Genomic DNA, 24,753 nt, shown 5'->3' with positions numbered 1-24,753 from the left:
AAAAAAGTCTGTCATATTATGTAATGTAGAGGTTAGCCAGTAGCTAGAATTGTACTTTAATTTTTTTCTAAATCTTTGTATTTTATTTTGGAGAAGGAAATGGCAACCCACCTCAGTATTCTTGCCTGTAGAATCCCATAGACAGAGGAGCCTGGTGGGCTATAGTCCACGGGGTAGCAAAGAGTCGAACGTGACTTAGCGACTAAACAACTTTATTTTATTAAACATTATAAGATTCTGATTGCTTAAGGCCGAATAGTTCTATTTCAGTGTTGGCGTTACTTGTTTTTTGGTTGTTCTTGTAGCCGTCCCTGTTTTTTTTTCTTTTAGTTTCTTCCTTTGTGGTTTTGTGCTTTTCTTTTGCTTGTGTTCCTTTCTCTTTTGTTTTTGGGTATCTGTGGTAGGTTTTTGATTTGCACTTACCATGGAATTCATATACGTTGATCTATAACTATATTTGTTTTAAGCCAGGTGGTCCTTTTAATTTCAGACACATTCTAAAAGAGCTACATTTTTTGCTCCCTTCCCCCACACTTTGTGTTTTTGATGTCATAGTTTCCATCTTCATGTTTATCTCATTACTTATTGTTGTAGTCATACTTGATTTTACAGGTTTTTGTTTCTTAATCTTTGTACTAGCTTATTTAAGTATTTGAGCCTCTGTCTTTCCTATATATTTGCCTTTACTAGTGGGATTTTTCCTTTTCTATACTTAATTCTTGTTATATCCTTTCCTTTTCTATTTAGAGAAGACCCTTTAACATTTATTTTAGGGTTGGTTAGTATTGATGAACTCTTAATTTTTGCTTATCCAAAAAGTTCTTTATATCTCCTACAATTCTGAAGGATAATCTTGCTGGGAAGAGTAGCCTAGGTTGTAGGTTTCCCTTTTGGCACTGTAAATATATTATGTCACTCCTTTCTGGCCTGCAAAGTTTCTGCAGAAAAATCAGCTGATAGCCTTGTGGAGATTCTTTTGTATATGACCCTCTCTTTTTTTTTTTGCTACCTTTAGAATTCTCTCTTTAGCTTTTTCCATTTTAATTATGGTATGTCTTGGTGTGGGTCTGTTTGGATTTATCTTCTTTAGAATCTTCTGTGCTTCCTGAACCTAGACATCTGTTTCCTTCTTTAGGCTTGGGAAGTTTTCAGCCAAATTTCATCGAATAAATTTTTACTCTGTTTTTCTTCTGGGACCCCTATAATGGAATGTTGATATGTATGATATTACCCAAAGATCCCTTAAAATGTTCTTTGCTTTTTACTTTTCACTGTTCTGATTGAGTGAGTTCCAGTATTCTGTCTTCTAGATCATGTACGTGTTTTTTGTATCACCTGAGTTCAGCTCCCTTCAGTCGATCAGTCGTGTCTGACTCTTTGCGACTCCAGGGACTGCAGCATGCCAGGCTTCCCTGTCCATCACCAACTTCCAGAGCTTGCCCGGACTCATGTCCATTGAGTTGGTGATGCCATCCAACCATCTCATCCTCTGTTGTCCCTTTCTCCTCCTGCCTTCAGTCTTTCCCAGCATCAGAGTCTTTTCCAATGAGTCAGTTCTTTGCATCAGGTGGCCAAAGTATTGGAGGTGCAGCTTCAGCATCAGTCCTTCCAGTGAATATTCAGGACTGATTTCCTTTAGGATGGACTGGTTGGATCCCCTTGCAGTCCAAGGGACTTTCAAGAGTCTTCTCCAACACCACAGCTCAAAAGCATCAATTCTTTGGCACTCAGTTTTCTTTATAGTCCAACTCTCACATCCATACATGACTACTGGAAAAGCCATTGCTTTGACTAGATAGACCTTTTGTTGGCAAAGTGATGTCTCTGCTTTTTAGTATGCTGTCTAGGTTTCTCATAGCTTTTCTTCCAAGGAGCAAGCATCTTTTAATTTCATGACTGTACTCACCATTTGCAGTGATTTTGGAGCCCCCAAAAATAAAGTCTGTCACTGTTTCCATTGTTTCCCCATTTATTTGCCATGAAGTGATGGGACCAGATGCCATGATCTTAGTTTTCTAAATGTTGAGTTTTAAGCCAGCTTTTTCACTCTCCTCTTTCACTTTCATCAAGAGGCTCTTTAGTTCTTCTTCACTTTCAGCCATAAGGGTGGTGTGCTGTTAATTCCTTTTAGTGCATTTTTCTTTTCAGTTAGTCTATATTCTTCAGCTCTGATTGGTTCTTTTTTAAAAATTTCTAGTTCCTTGTTAAAGCTCTCATTGTATTGTCTATTCTTTTTCCTAATTCAGTTAGCGTTCTTATTACTAATGCTTTGAATTCTTTATCTGGTAAATTAGTTATTTCTGTTTCGTTTGTTGTTTTTTTCAGGAATTTTCTCTTGCTCTTTCAATTGAAACAGACTCCTCTGTATTTTCATTTTGCTTATCTATTTCTTTATCTATTGAAATCAGGTGAAACAATTATTACGGTTTTTCTTTTGTGGGTGTGCCCCTGTACAGTCTGCAGGTGCCCAGTGGCTTTGATGGGAGAGCTGGATTTGATGTGAGCACAATTTAGGTCTTTCCTCAGGGTGTGCTGACAGCTATCACCTTTGTAGAGGGTGGGGCTGGAGATGGAAGAGTAGTCAGATGTTAGGTGGGGCTTCTCAGCTTAGTTGCTGTTCCCCCCACCCCACCCCCCACCCCCCCAATTAGGGGCAGGGGCAGCTCTCTAATTGCTGGAGCAGAAGCCCTGAGGGTTGGGTCTGAGCTGGTTCAGTTCCCTTTAGGTGTGTGCTCTTCCCACTTCAAGCACTGACACCCTTGCCCCCGAGTGGTTCAGTAGAGGAGTGGCTGGTATGGGTATTTCAGTGAGGGTTGGGGCATGGGCTTTGTTGGCCTGGCCACCATCAGAGATCTGGGCCCTCTGTGCAGTCACCAGTAATGGCTGTCCCCTCCCTGTTCAGATGCCGCTTAGGGTTTGGACCTCTTTAGTATCTTATAGCTGAGCCTTTTCCTTGATCCATGGCAGCCTAGACTGTGGAGCTGTGATGTGATGTGTGGTGATGGAATGTTCCCTCAGCTCAGGCTGGGAACCAGAGAATTTTTTTTTGTAGAAAACCAGTCAGCCACCCAGGTGGTTTCAGTATGCCCTCTCTGCCCTGCCTTGAGAATAAGTGAGTATTCACTCACTCCTGGAGTCTAGGCTTCCCATAACCTCTTGTCCCAGTGGCCTTCCAGCCAGCATGGGAGCTTGTCCTCCCTTTGTTGGACACCCAATATGTGGCTTAAATTGCTCAGTCCCCCAGGAAGGTCTCTCCCTACACCATCTCCCTTTTCCTTTGAGTCCTCTCCCACCAGTCCTTACCTGATTGCTTTTCTTCACTTCCTACCTGATTACCTGTGGGTCTTTTTTATAGTCTTGGTTGTATAGGAGTCTTTCTGTTGGTCTCCACTTAATTTTCAGTGGAGGTGTATTTTTGATGAGTTTGTGTGGGAGGTGGGAGGTGAATTCTGTGTCCTCCTACTCTGCCATCTCAATTTGAGTCTTCAGTTTGGTATTACAGACTGTTTTTACACAGTTCCTTTTATCTGAGGCAGTGTGCAGTGTGTGGTTATGTGAGGAAGCTTGACTTTTATTTTAAAGACAATAGATAACCACTGAAGGACTGTAAGGAGAGAATTATATGATCAAATGTGGGTTTTAGAAAGCATCAACTCTGGCTCCTGTTTGTAATGCTTGGATGGATAAGAGGATGAGGTAGATGGAAGGAGATTTTGTAAGAGACTTTTGTAATAATCTAGGTTGGAGAATGTGGTTGCTTGACAAGGATTGTAGGCATCAGTAGGGATATAAGTGGAGGAACTGTAGGGATATAAAAGAAGTAGGCTTGGTATTTGTTTAAATGTGGAGTTGATTATCTCGGGATATCATCTGCAATTTGACAATTATTTATCAGTTGCATCCTAACATCTAAGGCTTTCTGTTAGGGTTACAAATAAACGGAAAATGAAACAAATCTGGACTGTGTCCTTTTGGAGCATATAACCTAGTTGTTGGGGAGGGCAGCCTATAATAAAAAAAAAAAAGCACACAAATAAATGTATAATTACAACTATATGTGGTAGACATTACAGATGAAACATACTTGATACCATTAGAACTTAAAATAGAAGGATTTGGCATAATCAGGTTGACTCTGGGAAAAAATAGCTTCAGACCTAATATGGAGCATGTGTTAAAGTTGGTCAGAGTGAATGTGCAGGTAACTAGTTAGAAGTCTGTTGTGGTAGTTGAAATAAAATGATGGTAGCTCAGGCAAAGGTGGTGGTGGAGAGATAGAAGTGGAAGAATCAGAATCAGCTTAGGAGATTAAAGCGACAGCAACCTAGTTAATCTCAGCATTATTTTATTTTTTTTAATCATCTTTCATACCCAGGCAGGTAGCAGCATCTTTAATTTTCTCCCTTCAGTGCATTTAGGATCCTATTTCTGTCTACCTCATTTCGATCACCATTATCTCTCACTTTCCAAGTGTTCTCTCTGCCTCCATTCTTGCTCCTCTCAAATCTGTTCATCTCACTGTAGCCCGAATATTATTTCTGAAATGCAAGTGTATTTTTCACTTCCCTATTAAAAAGCCCAGATGGCTATTCGTAGACTTCAGGATGAAGTAAAAAACTTTTTGTATCTCCTGACTTCTCTTGATGTCTGCCTGCTCAAGTCTTGTCACATATTTAGACACTAATTTATGAGGCAGGCGTCATGCTGAAGTTTCTGCCATGGCAGCTGGGTGGACAGTACCATTCATTCATGTAGGGAACAAAAGAGAAACAGGTTGGAAAAAAAGATTATGGGTTCACTCTCAAACAAGGATAATCCATCAAAAGGTCACCAATTAAATGATGGAAAGAAGAGTCCCTGAAAGAACAAAGTGGTTAGAAGGAAGCATTGTCTCATTGAAGCCTATAGAGGTTCCGTAAGGAATGGAGTAAATGGTGTTGATTATTGCTTAAGAAATGTTCATTGAATGATTGAAAATTGTTACTTTTTACCACCTAATTTATCAGAATTACTAATGTATCAAATTTGCTAACTCAGGCATTATGACTGCTTTTCATGTTTATGACTCAGCATCATATTGAAAATTGTTCTAAACCATGCCTTTTTTTAGTTTTGCTGAACTTCCAGTGGAAGTCATGTTAAATTCTCTCATGTCTTCATATAATATATTACTTATGGCTTTTAAAACAGTCTCATTTATTTGTTGTACATTTATTATTTTTACTTTACATTTTAGGAAAATTAAGATGCGAACCACTTGTTGTTGATATCATGGATAAAGGATCCGGTTTAGTACTGCTCCTGGATGGTAACTAATTTCCAGTTCTTACAATAATATTGTTAAATTGATAGCCTTTGTATGCAGTATAATACTTTACCATAGAAGTTGATAAATAAGTTTCTATTTATCTTCCAATTTGTGAGAAAGCAAGATTAGCATTCTAAAAATTTACGAACTCTTTTAGAAAATAAGGGATTAAGAGAGTGGGACATTTCAGGGGATTTGTGACAACATAACCAAAGCAGAGATGGGAATTGTGGCTGGTCTAGTGAACACAGTGGGGAATTATGCTTCCTGGAGTATGTTTTAGCAGGAATGAGTACAAAGACAACCCTCAGTTGATAACTAGGCTATGTTGTAAATATTCTTTCGTATGTTAGCTCTTTGGTACTGGGAACCTATTTGACCCCTGAATCATTCTTATAAGTGCTAGTTGGGTTTTTAACCTTGCACATTCAGACGTATTGAACTCATAATGTGGTTCTAACACCATAGGTTCTAACACATTTTATTTGTGGTGGAAAAAAGATTATAGTAGTTTAATAAATATTGAAATGTTAATAATTAAACATAAGCCAAAGACACCTTGCTTAAAATTTATCTTATAAAGTTTAAGAACAAAAACAAGAAAGATTATCAAAAACTTTGGAAGTATCAGTGGAAGGTTTAATATTAATCTGGTATTTGGAATGTAGGTTTTATCATTTTGTTCTAATATATACCTGAGGTTATACTGAATATGTTGTTTTGGAACTTGCCTTGTTTTTACTTAATAATATATTTAGAACATTTTTAATGCTTTTAAGTATTTTTCTATTACATGTTTTTGTTAAAATTTCACCATAGGCACATAGAACATGAATCTTTTCTCTCCCCTTTTCCTCTTCTTCCTTCTCCCTCTTCTTTTATAGATATTTGTATTTTCTTGTCATTTCAAATGTTGGCTAACATTTGGCTACAGTTCTCCCAGTTTTCTTTTAATCTTCTCACCATTCTACCAAATGTAACGTACCACTATGATGTTTTGTTGTAATTTTAGCTTTAGTTTTTACTTTTGTTTCTTGATCTCCTCCATTTATTTACCTATAGCTTGACAATGGATAATAATGTATTAGAATTTGTAGATAAAATATAGATGACATTAGGTATCCAATTTTCTGTGTAATAAAGATGAATGTCTTATTTTAAATATAAATAACCATGGCTTTTCTTATTTTTGTTATAATTATATTTTTCCTTACGTTATTCAAAAGCACATTTCTAATTTTACAGAGCTGGAGATTTAGATGCTGCTCAAACTCTCACAAGGATAGTAGTCAGTAGAAAGAGGAACAGCTATCTTTCATTTATTACTTGCTTACTTATTCACTAACGTGCTCACTCGTGTCGTTTGTTCATTGATTCATTAATTAATGCATATTTATTAGGTGCTTTTTCTGTCCCAGGCACTGTTCTAATTGCTGAGAGTGTGATATGAGCAAAAGGGTCATGATCCTGCCTTCCAGAAGCTTATACCTTCATTCTTGCTATTTCCCCTTTTATATTTCAGGCTCTGTTGAGGGCGTCAGCAGAAGGGTTTGAAAATTTTAGAGTGTGGTTATCTGCATTTTAATTTTTAATCGTACTGAAATTTTGGTGGATTTACAATGTTGTGTTAATTTCTCTTGTACAGCAAAGTGATTCAGTTATACATGTATCCATTCTTTTTCATCTTCTTTTCCATTATGGTTTATCACAGGGTATTGAATGTGGTTCCCTGTGCTATACAGTGTGACCTTGTTTATCCATCCTGTATGTGGGATGCATCTGCTAATCCCAAACTCCTAATCCCTCCCTTTACCACCTCCTGTCTCCCTAGGCAACCACAGTCTGTTCTCTGTATCTCTGGATGTGTTTCTGTTTTGTAGATGCATTCATTTGTTTTGTATATCAGATTCCACATATCATATGACATTTGTCTGTCTCTCTCTGACTTAACTTCGCTTGGTATGATAATCTCTAGGTGCGTCCGTGTTGCTCCAATGGCATTATTTCATTCTTTGTTATGGCTGTGTGGCATTCCGGTTTGTGTGTACACACACATTTTGGGTGTATGTGTGTGTCTCACATCTTCTTCACCCATTTATCTGTTGGTGGATATTTCGGTTGTTTCCATGTTACGGCTATTGTACATAGTGCTGCTATGAACATAGGGGTCCATGTGTATTTTTGGATTATAGTTTTGTCTGGATATATGCCCCGGAGTGGGGTTGCTGTATTATATGGCAATTCTATTTTTAGTTTTTTGAGGAACCTCTATACTGTTTTCCATAGTGGCTGTACCAATTTGCATTCCCACCAACAGTGTAGGAGGGTTCCCCTTTCTCTGCTCCCGCTCTAGCATTTGTTATTTGTAGACTTTTTAGTGATGGCCATTTTGACCAGTGTGAGGTACTCCCTCATAGTTTTGATTTGCATTTCTCTGATAATTAATAGTGATAAAAAAGTCTTTTCATGTGTGTTAGTTTGCTTTTTACAGTGGAATTGTCTGAAAAGTTTGAGAAGGAGAAAACTGAAATATGAAGGGCAGTTGGGGAGTTTTAGAAGAAGCTAGAAGAACTGCTGTTTCATAGTTACGAAAGGATTTGTCAAGATCTTCCTTTCTCTGCCTTCTAGAGACTGGTAGTGTGTATGATTAAAATGAGTGCTCTGTAACCCAAACTTGGGTGTCTTTAAATTGCAAACCCTTTTAGTAATTGGATTTTATTTCTTTTTTTTTCATTTATTTTTATTAGTTGGAGGCTAATTACTTTACAATATTGTGGTTTTTGCCATACATTGACATGAATCAGCCATGGATTTATGTGTGCCCCATCCTGGACCCCCCTCCCACCTCCCTCCCCATCCCATCCCTCTGAGTCTTCCCAGTGCACCAGCCCCGAGCACTTGTCTCATGCATCCAACCTGGGCTGGCGATCTGTTTCTGAAACATTTACAGGGATTGCTGATCATGTATTGGTTAACTGGTTATGTCTTTTGATGATAAATTCTTTTCTTTCTTCTTTCATTTACTTTTCAGTCTACTCTTACTCTGAGGAGGAACTTATATGTTATAATCAGTTCTCCATCTTTGTTGTTGGTTCTGGAGGCTTTGGTGGAAAACGGACATCAGACAAAGCCAAGGTAGGCTACGACTTCATAAACGACATATGTGTGTCATTAAGGATGCTTATCTGTATTTTGAAGTTACTATATGTATAATTTTACAGAGTAGGGCTTTAGTAATCTAAACTTCCTTGAATCAGAATATGTTCTTGGATTTGAAGTGCTGTTTATATTTGTATATTTTAATAAATAACATGTTATATGTGTTACAAGCTGAGGTAAGTGTAATGTACATGAGATAATTACCGGAATATCTTTACTTATACAAACTTTGCCTGCACCCAAAACTCTTTAGAAAAACCTAACATGTACCAGAGATCCTGATGTAAATGAAAACCTTCACTCATTAAATGTCTAGAATATTTCTTATATATAAAACAATTCAGATTACTGTTGAGTTCTCAAAATCTGCCCCAAACCACATTTTTCCTAAAAATATTTTGTAATTTGGATTTTATTCCAGTTTAACCCGGCCTTCACCTCTGCCCTCAGCTCTCAGGATAGGGCCACGCTATCTTCCTAGGCAGAGCAGGCCACTCATTTTTCTTATTTCCCACTCCTACCTTCCCTAACTTGTGTAGCAGAAGCTCTGTTCCAGGTAAAAGTGGCCGAGAGTTATGGGGTTCTCTTCCCCCACGCAGCCCCCACTTGTAGTGTGGAGAGTTTTGTTCTACGATGGCATGTTAAGAATATTAGGGCTCTGATAACTCTTGCCCCAGCCTGCTCATAGGATGAGGGCTCCCTGCTGCTAGAGGTAAGCTGAGAAGACCAGAAGCTCCTACTCCTGCTCAGTACCCTCTTGTAAATGAGGATGTCACTTGGAGAGAAGTGGGCCACTGTCCTTGCCCTCATCTCTGTTGCAGTGGCGCAGAGGTTTTGCCTGGGGCCAAAGCAGGCTCTAAAAATAGAGAGCTCGGAAGCTCTTCCCAAGGAAACTGACTCATTTTGGAACCAAATAATTGGAACCAAAAGTAAGGATGGTTTCAAAAACAAAGTTACTTTAGTGATACTCACAAGGAGTCTGGTAGCTCCATGGGAGCAGTAAGTAAACTAGTCCAACTAGAAGTTTGCTAGAGAATCATGCAAGAAAACAGCTAAGAAGAGTTGTCATGGGATCATTTTTGTTGTTGTTCAGTTGTTAAGTCATGTCTGACTCTTGGAATTCCATGGACTGCAGGATGCCAGGCTCCTCTATCCTCCACTGTCTCCTGGAATTTGTTCAAATTCATGTCTACTGAGTTGGTCAAACCTCAAAGACTGACCTCAAAGACCTCCCCTGGAAAGAAGTATGCTTTTGCATTGGGAAGAGTCCCTATGTTTGTTGCCTAGAGAATGGACCTGGTTATATAATTCCTTTCATTATACAGAGTCATTTCAGTGAACTCTTAATGTAGACAAAGCTCACAGTTACTGAATTTTAAAGGTCATTATGTGCTGGTATTAAAAAAAGCTTCTTTTTATCCAGTTTACAGATTTCATTACAGTCAGCCGTCCATATCCATGTGTTCCGCATCTGCGGGTTTTGCATCTGCAGATTAAACCAACTGTGGATCAAAAATACCCAGAAAAAAAATTTCTAGAAAGTTCTCAGACTATATATATGCACAGTATTTACATTGTATTGGGTATTACAAGTAATCTTGAGATGATTTAAAGTGTATGGGAAGATGTGCATAGGTTATATGCAAATACTGCCCCATTTTGTATAAGGGACTTGAGCATCTGCAAATTTTGGTGTCCTGGAAACCAAGAAATAACTGTACATTGAAACATGGTTGTTTGTCAAATACCAATTTCGGTAAAGAGACTAGCAATTATTTTGTTAACTTATTTAACATGTCGTGGTTTTTTTTTTTTTTTAAATTTCAGGCAGCTGTAGCCGTACCTGATAGACCTCCTGATGCTGTACTTACAGATGCCACCTCACTTAATCAGGTAACAAGGTGATTTTGAAAAGTGGTTAAGCCACCTGGCTCCTGGCACTTTAACTTGTAACTCTTGATACCCTGTAAATCCTATGAATTCAAAAGTAGTCCTAAGAATTCAAAAGAATTCTACATAATGGAAATAACAGCATATTTCTGTAGTTGAAATTTGTTCTTTGTGAATTTTTAGTTAGCGGTTGTTTTTCTCCACTAGATATCAAAAGAAAATATAAAGTGGTTTTCACGAGTCAGTTGAGACAGCATCATATTTTGTTGGTGCGGATTGCTTGCCTTAAAAAGATTGCCTAGCTTTGTGAAGAATTTCATTAAAACTTTATTTTTTTTTTCCTTTATTTATTTATTTATTTTTTCAGTGGGTTTTGTCATACATTGATAATCAGCCATAGATTTACACGTATTCCCCATCCCGATCCCCCCTCCCACCTCCCTCTCCACCCGATTCCTCTGGGTCTTCCCAGTGCACCAGGCCCGAGCACTTGTCTCATGCATCCCACCTGGGCTGGTGATCTGTTTCACCATAGATAATATACATGCTGTTCTTTTGAAACATCCCACCCTCACCTTCTCCCACAGAGTTCGAAAGTCTGTTCTGTACTTCTGTGTCTCTTTTTCTGTTTTGCATATAGGGTTGTCGTTACCATCTTTCTAAATTCCATATATATGTGTTAGTATGCTGTAATGTTCTTTATCTTTCTGGCTTACTTCACTCTGTATAAAACTTCAGAGAACAGGATAAAGTAAAGGGTAGATTTCAGTTATCCTCTCTTCTGTCGGAAAAGAAAGCTGAGCTGCACTGCGTGGAGACAGATTATTTTATGCCAACTTTAGTGGACAGGTACAATAAAGCATCTTAGAAGGAGCAGGTGATTTAATCTGTTCTGTTTGGCATGAATAGTATGTTTTCTGATGAAGAATATAAAATTACCCTGTCAGTTAACAGATTCTGTAAGCATGCAAAGATGTATTTAATAAACAAAAGGTGACCTTGAAGATGAAAAAAGCAACTTTGTTTTTGAGAGTTATGAAGGTTCTTCTCTAAGATGGCCAGAATACTAATCATGCAGATTTAGGACAGAATACATAAAGCTGTGAAGTAATGCAGTGAATAAACAGGTAATGACAGCAGATTATTTATAAAATTCACTTATTTTTTGATACTGATTTTGACATATTGATTTGAGAACTTCTGCAGGATTTATGTTTGCTAACAAATAGAAATATAATTTCATGAGATAGAAAGAATTAAGTTTGAAACATAGTAATCGTGTTTTTTTCAATGCTATATAATTGGGTGATAGAATAATACTTTTTATCTCAGATTAGTTTTGCCTTTAAATGTTCTTCCCATCCCTATTTCTTATCAATTTCTTAAGAAAACACTTATTTATGTTTAATTAAAGCTTCATAGTGAAATTAATTTTATTATGGCACTGAAGAACAGAAAAGACTGTGGTTTCATGGTTCAGAAAGCCCAGCAATGCTCCATTATTATTCTTGGGTTTCTGAAATAATAAAATGTATCTGCTGTAGATAAGAAAAGCTGAATAGTTTCCATGACTTGAGTTTCTTTATACAGTAAGCAGAAAAATTTTCTTTTTCTGGTTTTTCAGACGAATAGAACTTTTCATCGGCTTTTAACCAACTTGAGTACTTTGCTATGTGACAAAGAACAGTTTATAAGTTAACATATTTTTTGTATGAATAATGGGCACCCATCGTTTCACAGAGGTTCCTGGCCATTTGTATCACATGGTCATTTGAGAATGTGATTAAAAACTATGTACAATTTCTTTAAAAACATTTTGCATGAAATTTTACATAAAGCTCAGGGGATATGTGAGCTGTTTTAAATTAGATCTGTACTGTAGGAGACACAAATCAAGAAGTGTGATCTATTGACGAGGAACTGCAAGTACTCTTAGAAATAATGTGTAGATGTCTTAATAACTAGAGCATCTATTCTAAGCAATGAATGATTGAAGACAAAGTTTCAAATTGTAGAATAAGTGCTGTAAGACATTCAGAGAAGTGTTACTTATTAGAGAATGATACACAAAAGAGTTTGGTAGGGAAAAATGAGACTTCTGAACTAAACTGGTGTATTCCCTTACCAGAGATGTAGAGCTTGCAGTATGGCTTGGATGGGGATAAGAACTTAATAATGATAAGAGATAAGAGCTTGATATATGTACAAGGAGTAAGAATTAGAGAATTCACATTGGAGAGTGGCGGGAGGTGATTATGGATGAACAGACCTTTAAGGAGAAGTGGGAATGGAATGGATTATGCCACTATAGCATAAACTTTTTGCCAGGTATTTAAATTAAATGAGTCATTTTTTAGTCAGTGAGAAAACTGGCAATCATAGTTTTAGCTCTATCAGTGTCACTTCTGGAATATTTTGTTTTTTATTTCTTTGGGAGAATTTCTTGATCTTCAGATTGGTATGATATTACAAGTATGGTTCATGGTTTGTCATAATTAATAAAGAGAAAATTCATCCCCAGTAACCTAGGAAGACCAAAGAATAGGAAGGTAACAGATGTCAGACTTTGTATTTGGGAAGAAAGAAAACAAATATCTTTAGTTTCCCCAGTTATATACCTTATACTACTTATTCTAACAATTAGAATTTTAGCTATCATCTTTGTTAAATAAAGTTAATCTTTGGAACATTGGTTATACTATCCATTAAAATGTAATTCTTTATTAAATTACCAAAGGAGAAGGTGTCAGACACTGAATAGATTATTGTTGGTTTTGGCATAAATTTTGCTTGCTTAGAAGAGGCTATAAACATTTACACCTTGTCTTCATTGGGTTTTAATGAGAGTAGACTGATGGATTCCTTTTTGTGAATTTCTCCTTAGGCAGTGGTAACCAGTGTTATTCCCAGATGTAGTTTTTGGTTCCCATTGCTATTTTTGCACAGTCCTCATCCCTTCCCAACTGATTTCAGTGGCAGGTGTTACAAAAAGCATTTGATTTACGCTTAACCTTTTTTTGTTCGAAATAGTTATTTTTTAATCAAAGCTAGAGTTGGGTATGGAGAAGGCAATGGCACCCCACTCCAGTACTCTTGCCTGGAAAATCCCATGGATGGAGGAGCCTGGTAGGTTGTGGTCCATGGGGTCGCTGAGAGTCAGACACGACTGAGCGACTTCACGTTCACTTTTCACTTTCATGCACTGGAGAAGGAAATGGCAACCCACTCCAGTGTTCTTGCCTGGAGGATCCCAGGGATGGGGGAGCCTGGTGGGCTGACGTCTATGGGGTTGCACAGAGTTGGACATGACTGAAGTGACTTAGCAGCAGCAGAGTTGGGTATATTATGATTCATTTCTCATGCAATAACCAGTCATATTTTCTGTTTTTAATGTATTCACAGAAAGCACTGATATGCTAGTTACTTTTATAATTCTCTCTCCACAGGCTGCTTTGTACCGGCTCAGTGGAGATTGGAATCCCTTACACATTGATCCTAACTTTGCTAGCTTAGCAGGTGAGTTGCTAGTAATATGTGTCAATGAAAATATTAGCTGAGTTATCTAAATAATAAAGACATTGCTACTTCTGACTGGCAGTTTAACTGGTGACATTTAAAAAATAGCCCTTTCCTAATATGTTTATGCAAAGGCAATGGAAAGGTAGGAAGTAGTGTTCAGAAAATGGTGTTCTTGAAATTCAGATTATGGTGGAAGGTAGCTCCTGCTACTGCAAGGTCTGTGATAGGACCATGGGGATGAATATCTGAGTTATCGTGAAGGACAAGGTCATTGGAGGACAGAGGATGAAGGGCAAGGTAATTGGAGGGGAAAGCAGAAAACTGACAGGTTGAGGAAGAACCGTCTACATACATGGATATTGAAATCACCATGGATGATTTCATGGTTACAGGCAAACCTAACAAAATAATTCTTTGTGTCCCCAGATCTCTGACACTCCTTTCTTGTATTTTTTTTTCTTTCTTTGTTTATTTCATAATTTTTCCCCCAGGAAGCATTATTTATAGAATATTTTTCATGTTTCTTAAAATACATGGTATGATTCAGGTTAATGAATTTAAAAATTTATTTTTGGAAGTTCTGAATTAATTGTTACTGGTTTTTAAACATGAACTCTGTCTTTAACTAAATTATCTCTCTTATTTTTAGGTTTTGATAAGCCTATATTACATGGATTATGTACATTTGGATTTTCTGCCAGGCATGTTTTACAGCAGTTTGCAGATAATGATGTGTCGAGATTCAAGGCAATTAAGGTATATGTAAATGATTAATTTAAATATTTGTTCGTTTTTAGTGTTAGAGAAGAGAAGGAGTCTTCAGTTCAGTTCATTTCAGTCGCTCAGTCATGTCTGACTCTGCAACCACATGAGCCGCCGCACACCAGGCCTCCCTGTCCATCACCAATTCCCGGAGTCCACTCAAACCCATGTCCATCGACTAGATGATGCCATCCAACCATCTTATCCTCTGTCGTCCCCTTCTCCTCCTGCCCTCAATCTTTCCCAGTATCAGGGTCTTTTCAAATGAGTCAGCTCTTCGCATCAGGTGGCCAAAGTATTGGAGTTTCAGCTTCCGCATCAGTCCTTCCAATGAACACCCAGGACTGATCTCCTTTAGGATGGACTGGGTGGATCTCCTTGTAGTCCAAGGGACTCTCAAGAGTCTTCTCCAACACCACAGTTCAAAAGCATCAATTCTTCTGTGCTCAGCTTTCTTTATAGTCCAACTCTCACATCCATACATGACCACTGGAAAAACCATAGCCTTGACTAGATGGACCTTTGTTGCCAATGTCTCTGTTTTTTATAATAATGCTTAGTCTACATTAATTTTATATATATATAAATATATATTATATGTAACTAAGAAGGAGTCTTAGTGACTTCATTTAAAGGAAGTACTGTACTGAAATTATTATTTTTATTATTTCATTGACTTGGTATTCAGCAAATTTTCTTTTCATAGCTATAAATACCTCTAATACACATGTATCATAAAGAATATTATATACAATTATATTTTTAGCAGATTGATTATTTTATAAATTATCAAATAGTTAGGAGCATACATATGTCAGTGTATATGCCTTAACAAAAACTTATGGTATACCTTTAAAAAATTATTGTTATTATTTTGTTTTAATATTTTATAATTTACCTTAATTTAATTAAAAATGTTAACTGGCTGCATTTGAACTTTAATAAACATAAACCTGGAGAAGGCAATGGCACCCCACTCCAGTACTCTTGCCTGGTGAATCCCATGGACAGAGGAGCCTGGTAGGCTGCAGTCCATGGGGTCTCTAGGAGTCAGACACGACTGAGCGACTTCCCTTTCACTTTTCACTTTCATGCACTGGAGAAGGAAATGGCAACCCACTCCAGTGTTCTTGCCTGGAGGATCCCAGGGATGGGGGAGCCTGGTGGGCTGCCGTCTGTGGGGTTGCACAGAGTCGGACACGACTGAAGTGACTTAGCAGCAGCAGCAGCAAACATAAACCTATATCAGTATGTTAGCTTCAAGTCTTCATCCATTATAAATTACAAAAAAACTCCCTCTGCACAGTATCTGCACAATATAAAGACATACACTTAAAAAAAAAAAAGTCATTAAGACAGTGTCAAATAATTCCAAAAACTTTTATCAGTTTGTGCTCCATGCAGCAGTGGAAATTTATTTTCTGATGTCTTGTCTTTGGTAACACTGATTATTCTCATTATTAGAACTATCTTATAGTGATTATTATAAATAGTTTTTATTATTTTCCAATAATATGTACACAGAATAAATAAAATCATATAGAAAATTAGGAAATAAAAGGTAGAATTATTCTTTCCTATATGCCAACCCCAGATCTTATTCCCCAGACTTAATTAGTACCACTTTTAATTGCTTTTTTTTTTTTCAGTTGTACTAATGGTTGCCTGTATAACTTTGCTTAATATGGTTATTCTTCTATGTCTTGATTTGTCAAGAGTGAACTATTTATTGATTCTATGCTTAGAAAGACAACTAACTTACACTAACTATAACCTTTCTTTACTAATTTTATCATATTACTGTTTTTGTGCATTTAAGTATAGTCAAGCCTATTTCTTTTATGCTCTCCTACCTCCATCCGAAACTATCCCCCTCCCCAAATGGAAAAACTTTATCTTAAAACATTTTTAACCCTTAAACACATGTTCTTTTAAAGGTTCGTTTTGCAAAACCAGTATACCCGGGACAGACTTTGCAGACTGAGATGTGGAAGGAAGGAAATAGAATCCATTTCCAAACCAAGGTATGAGTGAGGTGGTTAGAGGTACATTGTTTCGTTACCTTCTTCACCATATCCTGTAATTTATATTCTATCCTAGCATTCGTTTGGTTAATAACTATGTATATGAAGTAAAACTTAGGAATTAAAAAAAATCAGTGGTAATTTGCAATTGAAAATAAGATGACTCTGTTTTTTATTTTCGGTTTTATTCTCAACTAAATTGGTGCCTGTTAACATAACATTTCTGAAAATCCAATCAACCAAATCTTTTTGGCTCAATTTATCATTCAAGATGTCAGAATATAATCTTCAGAAAATTGAAGGAATGATTCATAGATAGATATAAAATGAAAACGTGATGAAACTTTTAATTCCTTAATGAGGGTGCTAGCAAGATGATAAATCTGGTTCAAAGGAGAAGTAGAACAATGGGGTTTATGTAGTCCAGTGGGGAAGGCATTCTAAAATAATTTTACTGAGTTAAGAGACAAAACAAGTTAATTGTTCTATAGAACAATAAAACCATATCCTTTATGGTTATATTTTCTGCTAGACAGAAATCATATGCATCTTGATCACACAAAAACCCACAAAGTAACATCTTATGTCACAGAATCTGAGCTTAATCAATAGCAAGTAACAAGACAAATTAAAGTACATCTGCCTATAGAGTTAAGTGCTTTTGGGGGTGAGGCTGTTAGCAGTGCTCCAGTAAAATACTAAGAGGGCATACAATCCTCCTTTTGTAAGTTTTTTATAGATAATTTTTGTTAACACATGTACCAGGCTGATACCTTCTGGCCTGATCATTTGTACTACTTAAATGTCTTGTGTTGAGCAATTTAAATAACACCACCAACAGTAATAGCAGCTTATAGTTACTGAGTACCTATGAGCAGCCTATCGCATTATCTCTACTATGCATAACAACTCTACATTTAATTTGGGAAAATCTAGGTTCAGATCTTTTAAATAATTTGCTCATGGTCTCATAGAAAGTGGTAGAGCTGGGATATACACCTCGGTCTGCCTGTCTCAGCACTCAATTCCTAGGTCCTACCTTTTTTTTAAAAACTGTACCATGATTTCTTTCATACATAAATAACTTTCCAGAACTGTTCTTTGCATGGCTGCCTTACTCCTTATGATTTCCTGCTGCTCTCAGTATCATTTCCCTGATTCATTTATGCACAGTTTATTTCACTTTTCAAATTTCCTTTGTCTTTTCGGCATCAGCTGAAGCTCTGCCTTGTCCTCAGAGGCATTCCATTACCGCTCCCCTTTCCCCCATTCATACAAACACACATCCTGGCTTTCCTCTGAAATCCTCTTGGAATAAATGTTTGTACCACATATTCCCGAACCCTCTTTTTTCTAACTATCTCATGTAAGTTTATTTTTTGAATAAAATTATGAACTCTAAAAGAATTAAAGACCATGAAAACAATTATGGGCTCTATTTTCTCATCATGAACAGTATAGAAATAATTCATATAAATAAAGACTTAAAAGAGTTGAGTAATAGTTTAATGTCTAAATATAATACATTCTTGTCATTTTGATAAATTCTAAGCACATCTTCTTATCTATTCAGTATATTTGCTATTTTTCCCCCCAGTGATTAGAGGTATTCTTTTTCTATTAGCTATTTGTGGGAATCCTTTCCCTTCCTTAGTTACAAGAGAGTAATTTTCTAAAGTGCATTTTGTTCATTAATTGTTTCCTTTCATGCTTTCCACTGTATATAATTTGAAATAAAATGAAGAAATTGTTTGGAAGATCTGTTTTTCTGAAGTATAATGGAAAATAGTCAAGGGACAATGATCTTCCTGATTCTTAAAAATCAGTTTTAATAAATGCTACCCTTAAGTTTTAGACATTATCCTATACATTTGTAGCAATACCATAATTTTATACAGGAATACTATTGGAATGATTTTAGGTGCCATATTAGGAATTAGAATTTGAGTTCTTTTAATGAATATTCTGAAAAAAGGCTATTCAGGTGTTTACTTTGTACTGTGTATAGTTCCTACTTGAAATAGAAGGTCTGTTCCTATCCAGTTTTGTTGTATATTAACCAAACAAATAATACTTTGAGTACCCTGCCTCATGTGGATTTTGTGCCATGCCTTTTACTATTTATCAGATTTAAGCAATTCTCATCCTGGCTCCCCACTAGACATATTTATATTGCAAAATAAATCCTCCAAATACCAATGCTCAGACTCAGACCGTTTAAATAGGAGTCTTTGGAGATGGGACCTGGTCATAAGTATTTTTGAGAAAGGCCTCAGTTGATTCTATGGTTAGGGTTAATTACAATTTTAGTAAGTCATAAGCTTTCATGTTTATTCCTGTGACATTTAGCTTATGAACTATTTATTTAATTTAGATGATTTTCTTTCATATGAAGAAAAATGTAAATTTCTTTTAAAAGACTTTATAGTGTTTCACAATAAAATTTCATTTTCATTGGCCTTATAGAGTGAGCTGGTTTTTCCCCCCCCCTCTCATACGCTTTATAAGGTCCAAGAAACTGGAGACATCGTAATTTCAAATGCATATGTGGATCTTGTGCCAGTGTCTGCTGTTTCAGCGAAGACACCATCTGAGGTAGGTTATAACCGCTGATATCCAAGTCATGGCCTTCTCTGGTAGCTCAGCTGGTGAAGAATCCACCTGCAATGCAGGAGGCCCTGGTTTGATTCTGGGGTTAGGAAAGATCCCCTGGAGAAGGGATAGGCTACGCACTCCAGTATTCTTGGGCTTCCCTCGTGGCTCAGACAGAAAGACTCCGCCTCCAGCGCAGGACACCCGGGTGTGATCCCTTGGGTTGGGAAGATCCCCTGGAGGAGGGCATGGCAGCCCTCGAGAATCCGCATGGACAGAGGAGCCTGGCAGGCTGCAGTCCGCGGGGTCACAAAGAGTCTGGCAGGACTGAGGAAGCACAGTACAGCGTCCAAGTCATAGCCTGGTTTATGAATTTCAGTTGAGATCACTTTAAGAGTGTCCAGTCTACTTTAGAAAATTCAGAGCTATGAAAGATTCTTAATTCTTGAACTAGAGACCATGAATTCAAAACTGCCTGGAAGAAAAGGAATATTCTGAAAATTATGAATTTCTAGAAAACTTTTTTTGTGGTGATACTAGGGTATCTTTTAAGAGAATATAATTGATTTTCTAGTTTTAAAGTAAATAAATCACTTGTTTAATAAGAAATCTTAAGTAAATAGTATTTTGGAGAAAGGTTAAAAAGTTAAATATCTCATACCTTTTTCCTGATTTAAAAATTTGTGTAAAGCATTCAGTGCATATATAAAAGCAGTAGCATATATTATTTATTAAAACATTTGTATTACTGTCTATTAACATGCTGAAATTAATAAAAGTATTTATATTCTGTCTCCAGAATATTAACTTTGTAATGTTGAAGTTTTCAAATCCATGATATTTGTGTTTCATTAGCCATATTATCACATAACTGAATGAAAATTAAAATATCTTTAAAAAGAATCTAAGATAAAAAACTTAAGAAATTTTAGAGCTAGAAAGAAATTCAAGTTTCATGTAATTTAGTCTCATTTTACAAATGAAGAAATGAGATCACAGAAGTTGATTAATTTGTCCAGTATCTTCCTGCTGAAGGCTGTTAGGATATAAGTTGTTAAGTTAGTTCCTAGTCTACTTGTAAAATATTATTTATGAATTCTGATAAAAGTAAAATTCTTTTATTAAGGGGATCGAGGTTCTGGATGACATAAATAAATAGAAAGGTGTGAAAGAAGACTAGTGTAACAAAAACTAGTTTGCCTTATTTGTGTGCAGGTTTTTAAAAAAATTACCCTATTGCACATTGATTTTGTGATAGTTTTTCCCCTTGAGTCATTTTTACATATCTTTTAAAATGAAATGATTATCTTTTCTGTTTTTGCTAGGGTTCAGGGCTTCAGAGTACCCTTGTGTTTAAGGAAATAGGTCGCCGCCTTCAGGATATTGGGCAAGAGGTGGTAAAGAAAGTCGGTGCTGTGTTTGAGTGGCATATCACTAAAGGTGAAAATCCTGCAGCCAAGTGGAGTAAGTCCTGTCCCTATAACATTCTAAGATAACTCTTAGTCAATAGGAATAAGATATCCTTGTTATAACTAAAGCCTGTCTCTTTGAAGGTAGGTAAATCTTACCTTCTTCAGTAAGGTGTTTTTTGTTTTTAATGGAAATAATGGGTTTCATGGGCTTCCCTTGTGGCTCAGCTGGTAAAACAAATCTGCCTGCAATGTGGGAAACCTGGGTTTGATCCCTGGGTTGGAAAGATCCCCTGGAAGAGGGAAAGGCTACCCACTCCAGTATTCTGCCCTGGAGAATTCCGTGGACTGTATAGTCCATGGGGTTGCAAAGAATCGGACATGACTGAGCGACTTTCACGTTCAATGGGTTTCATGGCATGCAGACATGTATGTTTTTTAGAGATGAAAAGAATCAATTAAAATGAAAATTTTTTCCACTCCAAAATGGGAATATTTGAATCCTATTAATGCTTACTTATAATTGATGCCTGTGGTTTTTGTTTGTTTTACTGTGTCTTCTTCAGGTCCTAATTTGTCAAAGCTAACAATCAAATTGAATCTTGAAGCTTGAACACTTTCTCTGAAAGTGTTTATTATTCTCTTTAGTTATCTGTGTGTCTCTGATTTGATTCTAAGCTGTGTGTATCTTTTTTCAATTCTCATTGTTTCTCACCGTCTGTGTCCCTGAGCTAAATCAGAGCTGGCATCAGTAGAAAGTACCTAAGATTTTTGGCTTATGATGTTTTTTAGAAGATGATTCCACATTGGCATCTCTTTTTTGCATCTTGGTGCTTAATGACATAAAATAGGTAACTAAGTACCTTGACTTAGGGAATACCTAATTTTTTTTTTTTTTGCAAGCTGTTTTAAAAATGTTCTTCTAATCATTTTAGTTGGCCCAGCCTTGTTCACATTATGGCAGACGCAAACCTGTTTAAAGAGAACAGGCTCAGCTACTTTGTTCACCTGTGGAACTGGGGTTATACAGAGTGACTACCCTTGAGCAAGCATAGGAGCCAAGGGATTTGGGCTCAGTGGCCTGAAAGATGCATTCCAACCTAGAGATCCTGGACTGCGCCCATCTTCCCTGCTCCTTCCTGTATCTCACCATCCAGACAACACCAACAATGAATCGCTGGGCAGAGGTGTGTCTGTGTCGGGATTTTTAACAACCAAGTTAGTGTGAGTCTAAAGAGAACGAGGAGAGTTCTGGCATCAGGCTTGGTTTTGGCCCTGGAGTAGGAGGCATCTTCGTTGTGTCTTTCAAGGTTCGGCCCCTGTGAGGCCTGTGGTGCTTGGTCATGTAGGACCTGGACGGCTGCCTGAGCGAGGACCAGTGTGGTCTCTGCCCTGCTGGGCTGAGGTGGTCTGACGGGGCTAGTCTTCTTGCTAAGAACTTTCCCCTTTTTAGCCCTCTTTTCGTTTATCAGCACTAGTTATTAGCTTTCCACAGAAAAAAGTTGTATTGCTTTATAGGAGTCTGGCTGTGAAGCAGCAGGTAAAACCGTGTGAGTGAGAGGGCGGGTCGATAGCACTTCATTAGAAGGGCCTTCATTAGCTGAGAGGCTTACTCCACACTGAAGTATTAAGATTGTGTGAGTCCAGTTTTGTTTTTTTTTTTTGTGAGTCCAGTTTTATTCCTGAGCAAGACTAGTGCATACAGCGGGCCTTAGACTCACTTGTGAAGAGTTAAAACAGTATGTTTTGCATGTCAGAGGTTTGCTTTTCTTTAGTCTTTCCTTTCTACCCTCTGACCCCCTCCCAGTATTCTCTCCCTGCTCCCTCCCTGCCTGCCTTCCTCCTTCTCTTATTCTACTCTTGTTTTTAGCTACACAAATAACACGGAAAAACCTGTTTGTAATATGTATGTACCAGTAAGAACAGAGCCTTTGTTCTTCACGCCTTATTCCTAGTATCTTGCATAATGTCTGAGAACCATAGAAGAAACGAAACAATGAAATGAGTGAATGAAACAAAGCAAAAAGTTTCCGTTCTTACTCTTTCTCTTCCCCAAGGTGACCGTAGGTAGTCATGTTATTTATTTATATTTTTTTAGTTTAGTTCGCAAAATTCTCTTCTGTGGACAGTACGCGTGATTTAATTCTGTTTTTGCAGCAGAACTTGGCTAACCAGTCTATATAATTTTTCTTACATGTGTGTGTCTTTTCTTGATCCTAAGTTGGGAGTTCCCTACACACTCTTAGGGAGAGTGATGTGATCACAGCTTCTTTGTAGTAGTAGAGAAAGCACATTCAAGAGGCTAAAGCTGGCTGAGTGGAATTGGCCTTCCTGGATGAGTGGTCTTGGTCACATGTGTGACAATGAAAACTTTCTAAAATGTAACGTTAATGTAAAGCTCTGTGCTATATAGAGAGCAATGAAGGAGGTAAATTTTTAATAGCTTTTCCAGTTACCCAGCCTGTTTCTGGAACACTTAATCCTGCTGTCTAAAACAGTTAAGGGAAAAGATTTTAATTTTAACCTTTATTCACAACAGTTAAGGCAATAAGCATTTTATAAATAAATGACTAGGTGAAATACTTTTAAAAATTTAATTTTACTATCATTTAATTCATATGGCAGAACCTTTGATGAATTCAAGTTATTGAAAGGTGATGAGTGTGCATTCCCTTCCCCCACCCCAACCAATATGCAATTGTTTTAAAATTCTGTTTTCTTCCTTTGTTGACTGTAGAATCTTTATTTGAATCTAAAGACCTTAACCATATAACTTCCAACCTCTTAACTTCATTATATTATTCTACATTGATTCACTTTTCAAATCTCTCTATTGTGTAAACTTCTTCAATGAAGAAAAACTATTATTGATTTGATTCTTTTGAAAATCATATTCTTTATAAAAAGGACATCTCAAAAAATAAAGGATTTAAAATTTTTTTTCCTAAGTGATAGGTAATATATAATGTATAATTAACACCACAGTAACTCTGAAACTATGAAAAAAGTCTGCATTTATTTGGTTCATTTTATTCTCATGTTGTAAAGATAAAAATGACTGATATTGGTTTCTTCCTGTTTTTCCCAGCTATTGACCTGAAAACTGGTTCTGGAAAAGTGTATCAAGGCCCTGCAAAAGGCTCTGCTGATGTAACCATCACACTTTCAGATGACGATTTCATGGAAGTAGTCTTGGGCAAGCTTGATCCTCAGAAGGTAAAGTTCTTAAAATGTTTATTTATTTGTCATTATTGCTTCCTATTTTACAGTTGCAGTTTTTGGCTGACTCCAAAATTCTAGTTTATAAGACAGATTTCTTACAACTCTGAAGAAAGGCAGAGTTGATAGCAGTTTTCAAGTTGACAGATCATATATTTTTCTAATAGAGTTTTTCAGCCAATAACTTGTTAAAAATAAAGTTTTGAGTGAAATGCTTCTTCAGCAGATAAACAATATAAAACTCATATCTAGACCTTTTAATTTATCGTCATTAGTTCAGAGGTAAAATTTTATGATATTTCATAAAATTAGACATTCTTCCCTGATATATAAGATTAAGAATTTGTCTTAATCATCACTGTAAACTGGAAATAGAAAGATGGAATATAATAGCCAGTATCTTTCTGAGGGTAGAGACATTTCAGTAGGAAATGATGATTAAAACAAGAGTACCTTCACTGACCATTGTAAGTTAATATTGTTCTGAAGCCTGTGGGTAACCACAGACACACAAAATTAAAGTAACTGATGTAGCAACTAGAAGAGAGGAGGAAATTTTGTAATTTTTGAATCATGATTATGTAGCTAGAAATCCCAAGAAGATCAGATGATTCTTAGATCAGAGGAGTTCAAACAAATGGTTGAATGCACAGTAATTATTAAAAATAGCTTTCACATAGCAGCAACACCAACTAGAAGATATAATTTTAAAAATTTGTTTATAATAACTGCGCAAACTTCCAAGAACCAATGACTACCAAAACAAGAAAGGCACAGTGCTTATTTGCAGAAAACAATACAACTTTACAAGTTACAGAACAATTTGAATAAAGGAGAAAATGTTCAATTTCCCTGAATAGAAAAACTAAAA

At 36.7% G+C, this 24,753-nt stretch overlaps 1 protein-coding gene across 2 annotated transcripts in view; it reads left to right on the top strand.

The window, feature by feature from the left end:
* HSD17B4 (hydroxysteroid 17-beta dehydrogenase 4) overlaps nt 1–24,753 on the top strand; it is a 94,671-nt gene that overhangs the window by 62,947 nt on the left and 6,971 nt on the right. Inside the window, exons 15-23 of one of the 2 annotated variants that reach the window (XM_061150929.1) lie at nt 5,237–5,308; nt 8,340–8,443; nt 10,295–10,360; nt 13,804–13,873; nt 14,526–14,632; nt 16,576–16,662; nt 19,129–19,257; nt 20,580–20,718; nt 23,752–23,879. In XM_061150929.1, coding sequence (XP_061006912.1) covers nt 5,237–5,308; nt 8,340–8,443; nt 10,295–10,360; nt 13,804–13,873; nt 14,526–14,632; nt 16,576–16,662; nt 19,129–19,257; nt 20,580–20,718; nt 23,752–23,879 — 902 coding nt within the window. The remainder of the gene's footprint in view (nt 1–5,236; nt 5,309–8,339; nt 8,444–10,294; nt 10,361–13,803; nt 13,874–14,525; nt 14,633–16,575; nt 16,663–19,128; nt 19,258–20,579; nt 20,719–23,751; nt 23,880–24,753) is intronic. The other variant, XM_061150930.1, reaches the window with a different exon arrangement.

This window comes from Dama dama, chromosome 9 (assembly GCF_033118175.1).
Source record: "Dama dama isolate Ldn47 chromosome 9, ASM3311817v1, whole genome shotgun sequence".
Lineage (NCBI taxonomy): Eukaryota > Metazoa > Chordata > Mammalia > Artiodactyla > Cervidae > Dama > Dama dama.
Note: the sequence above shows the minus strand (reverse complement) of the source record. Positions and strands in the feature narration are given on the sequence as shown.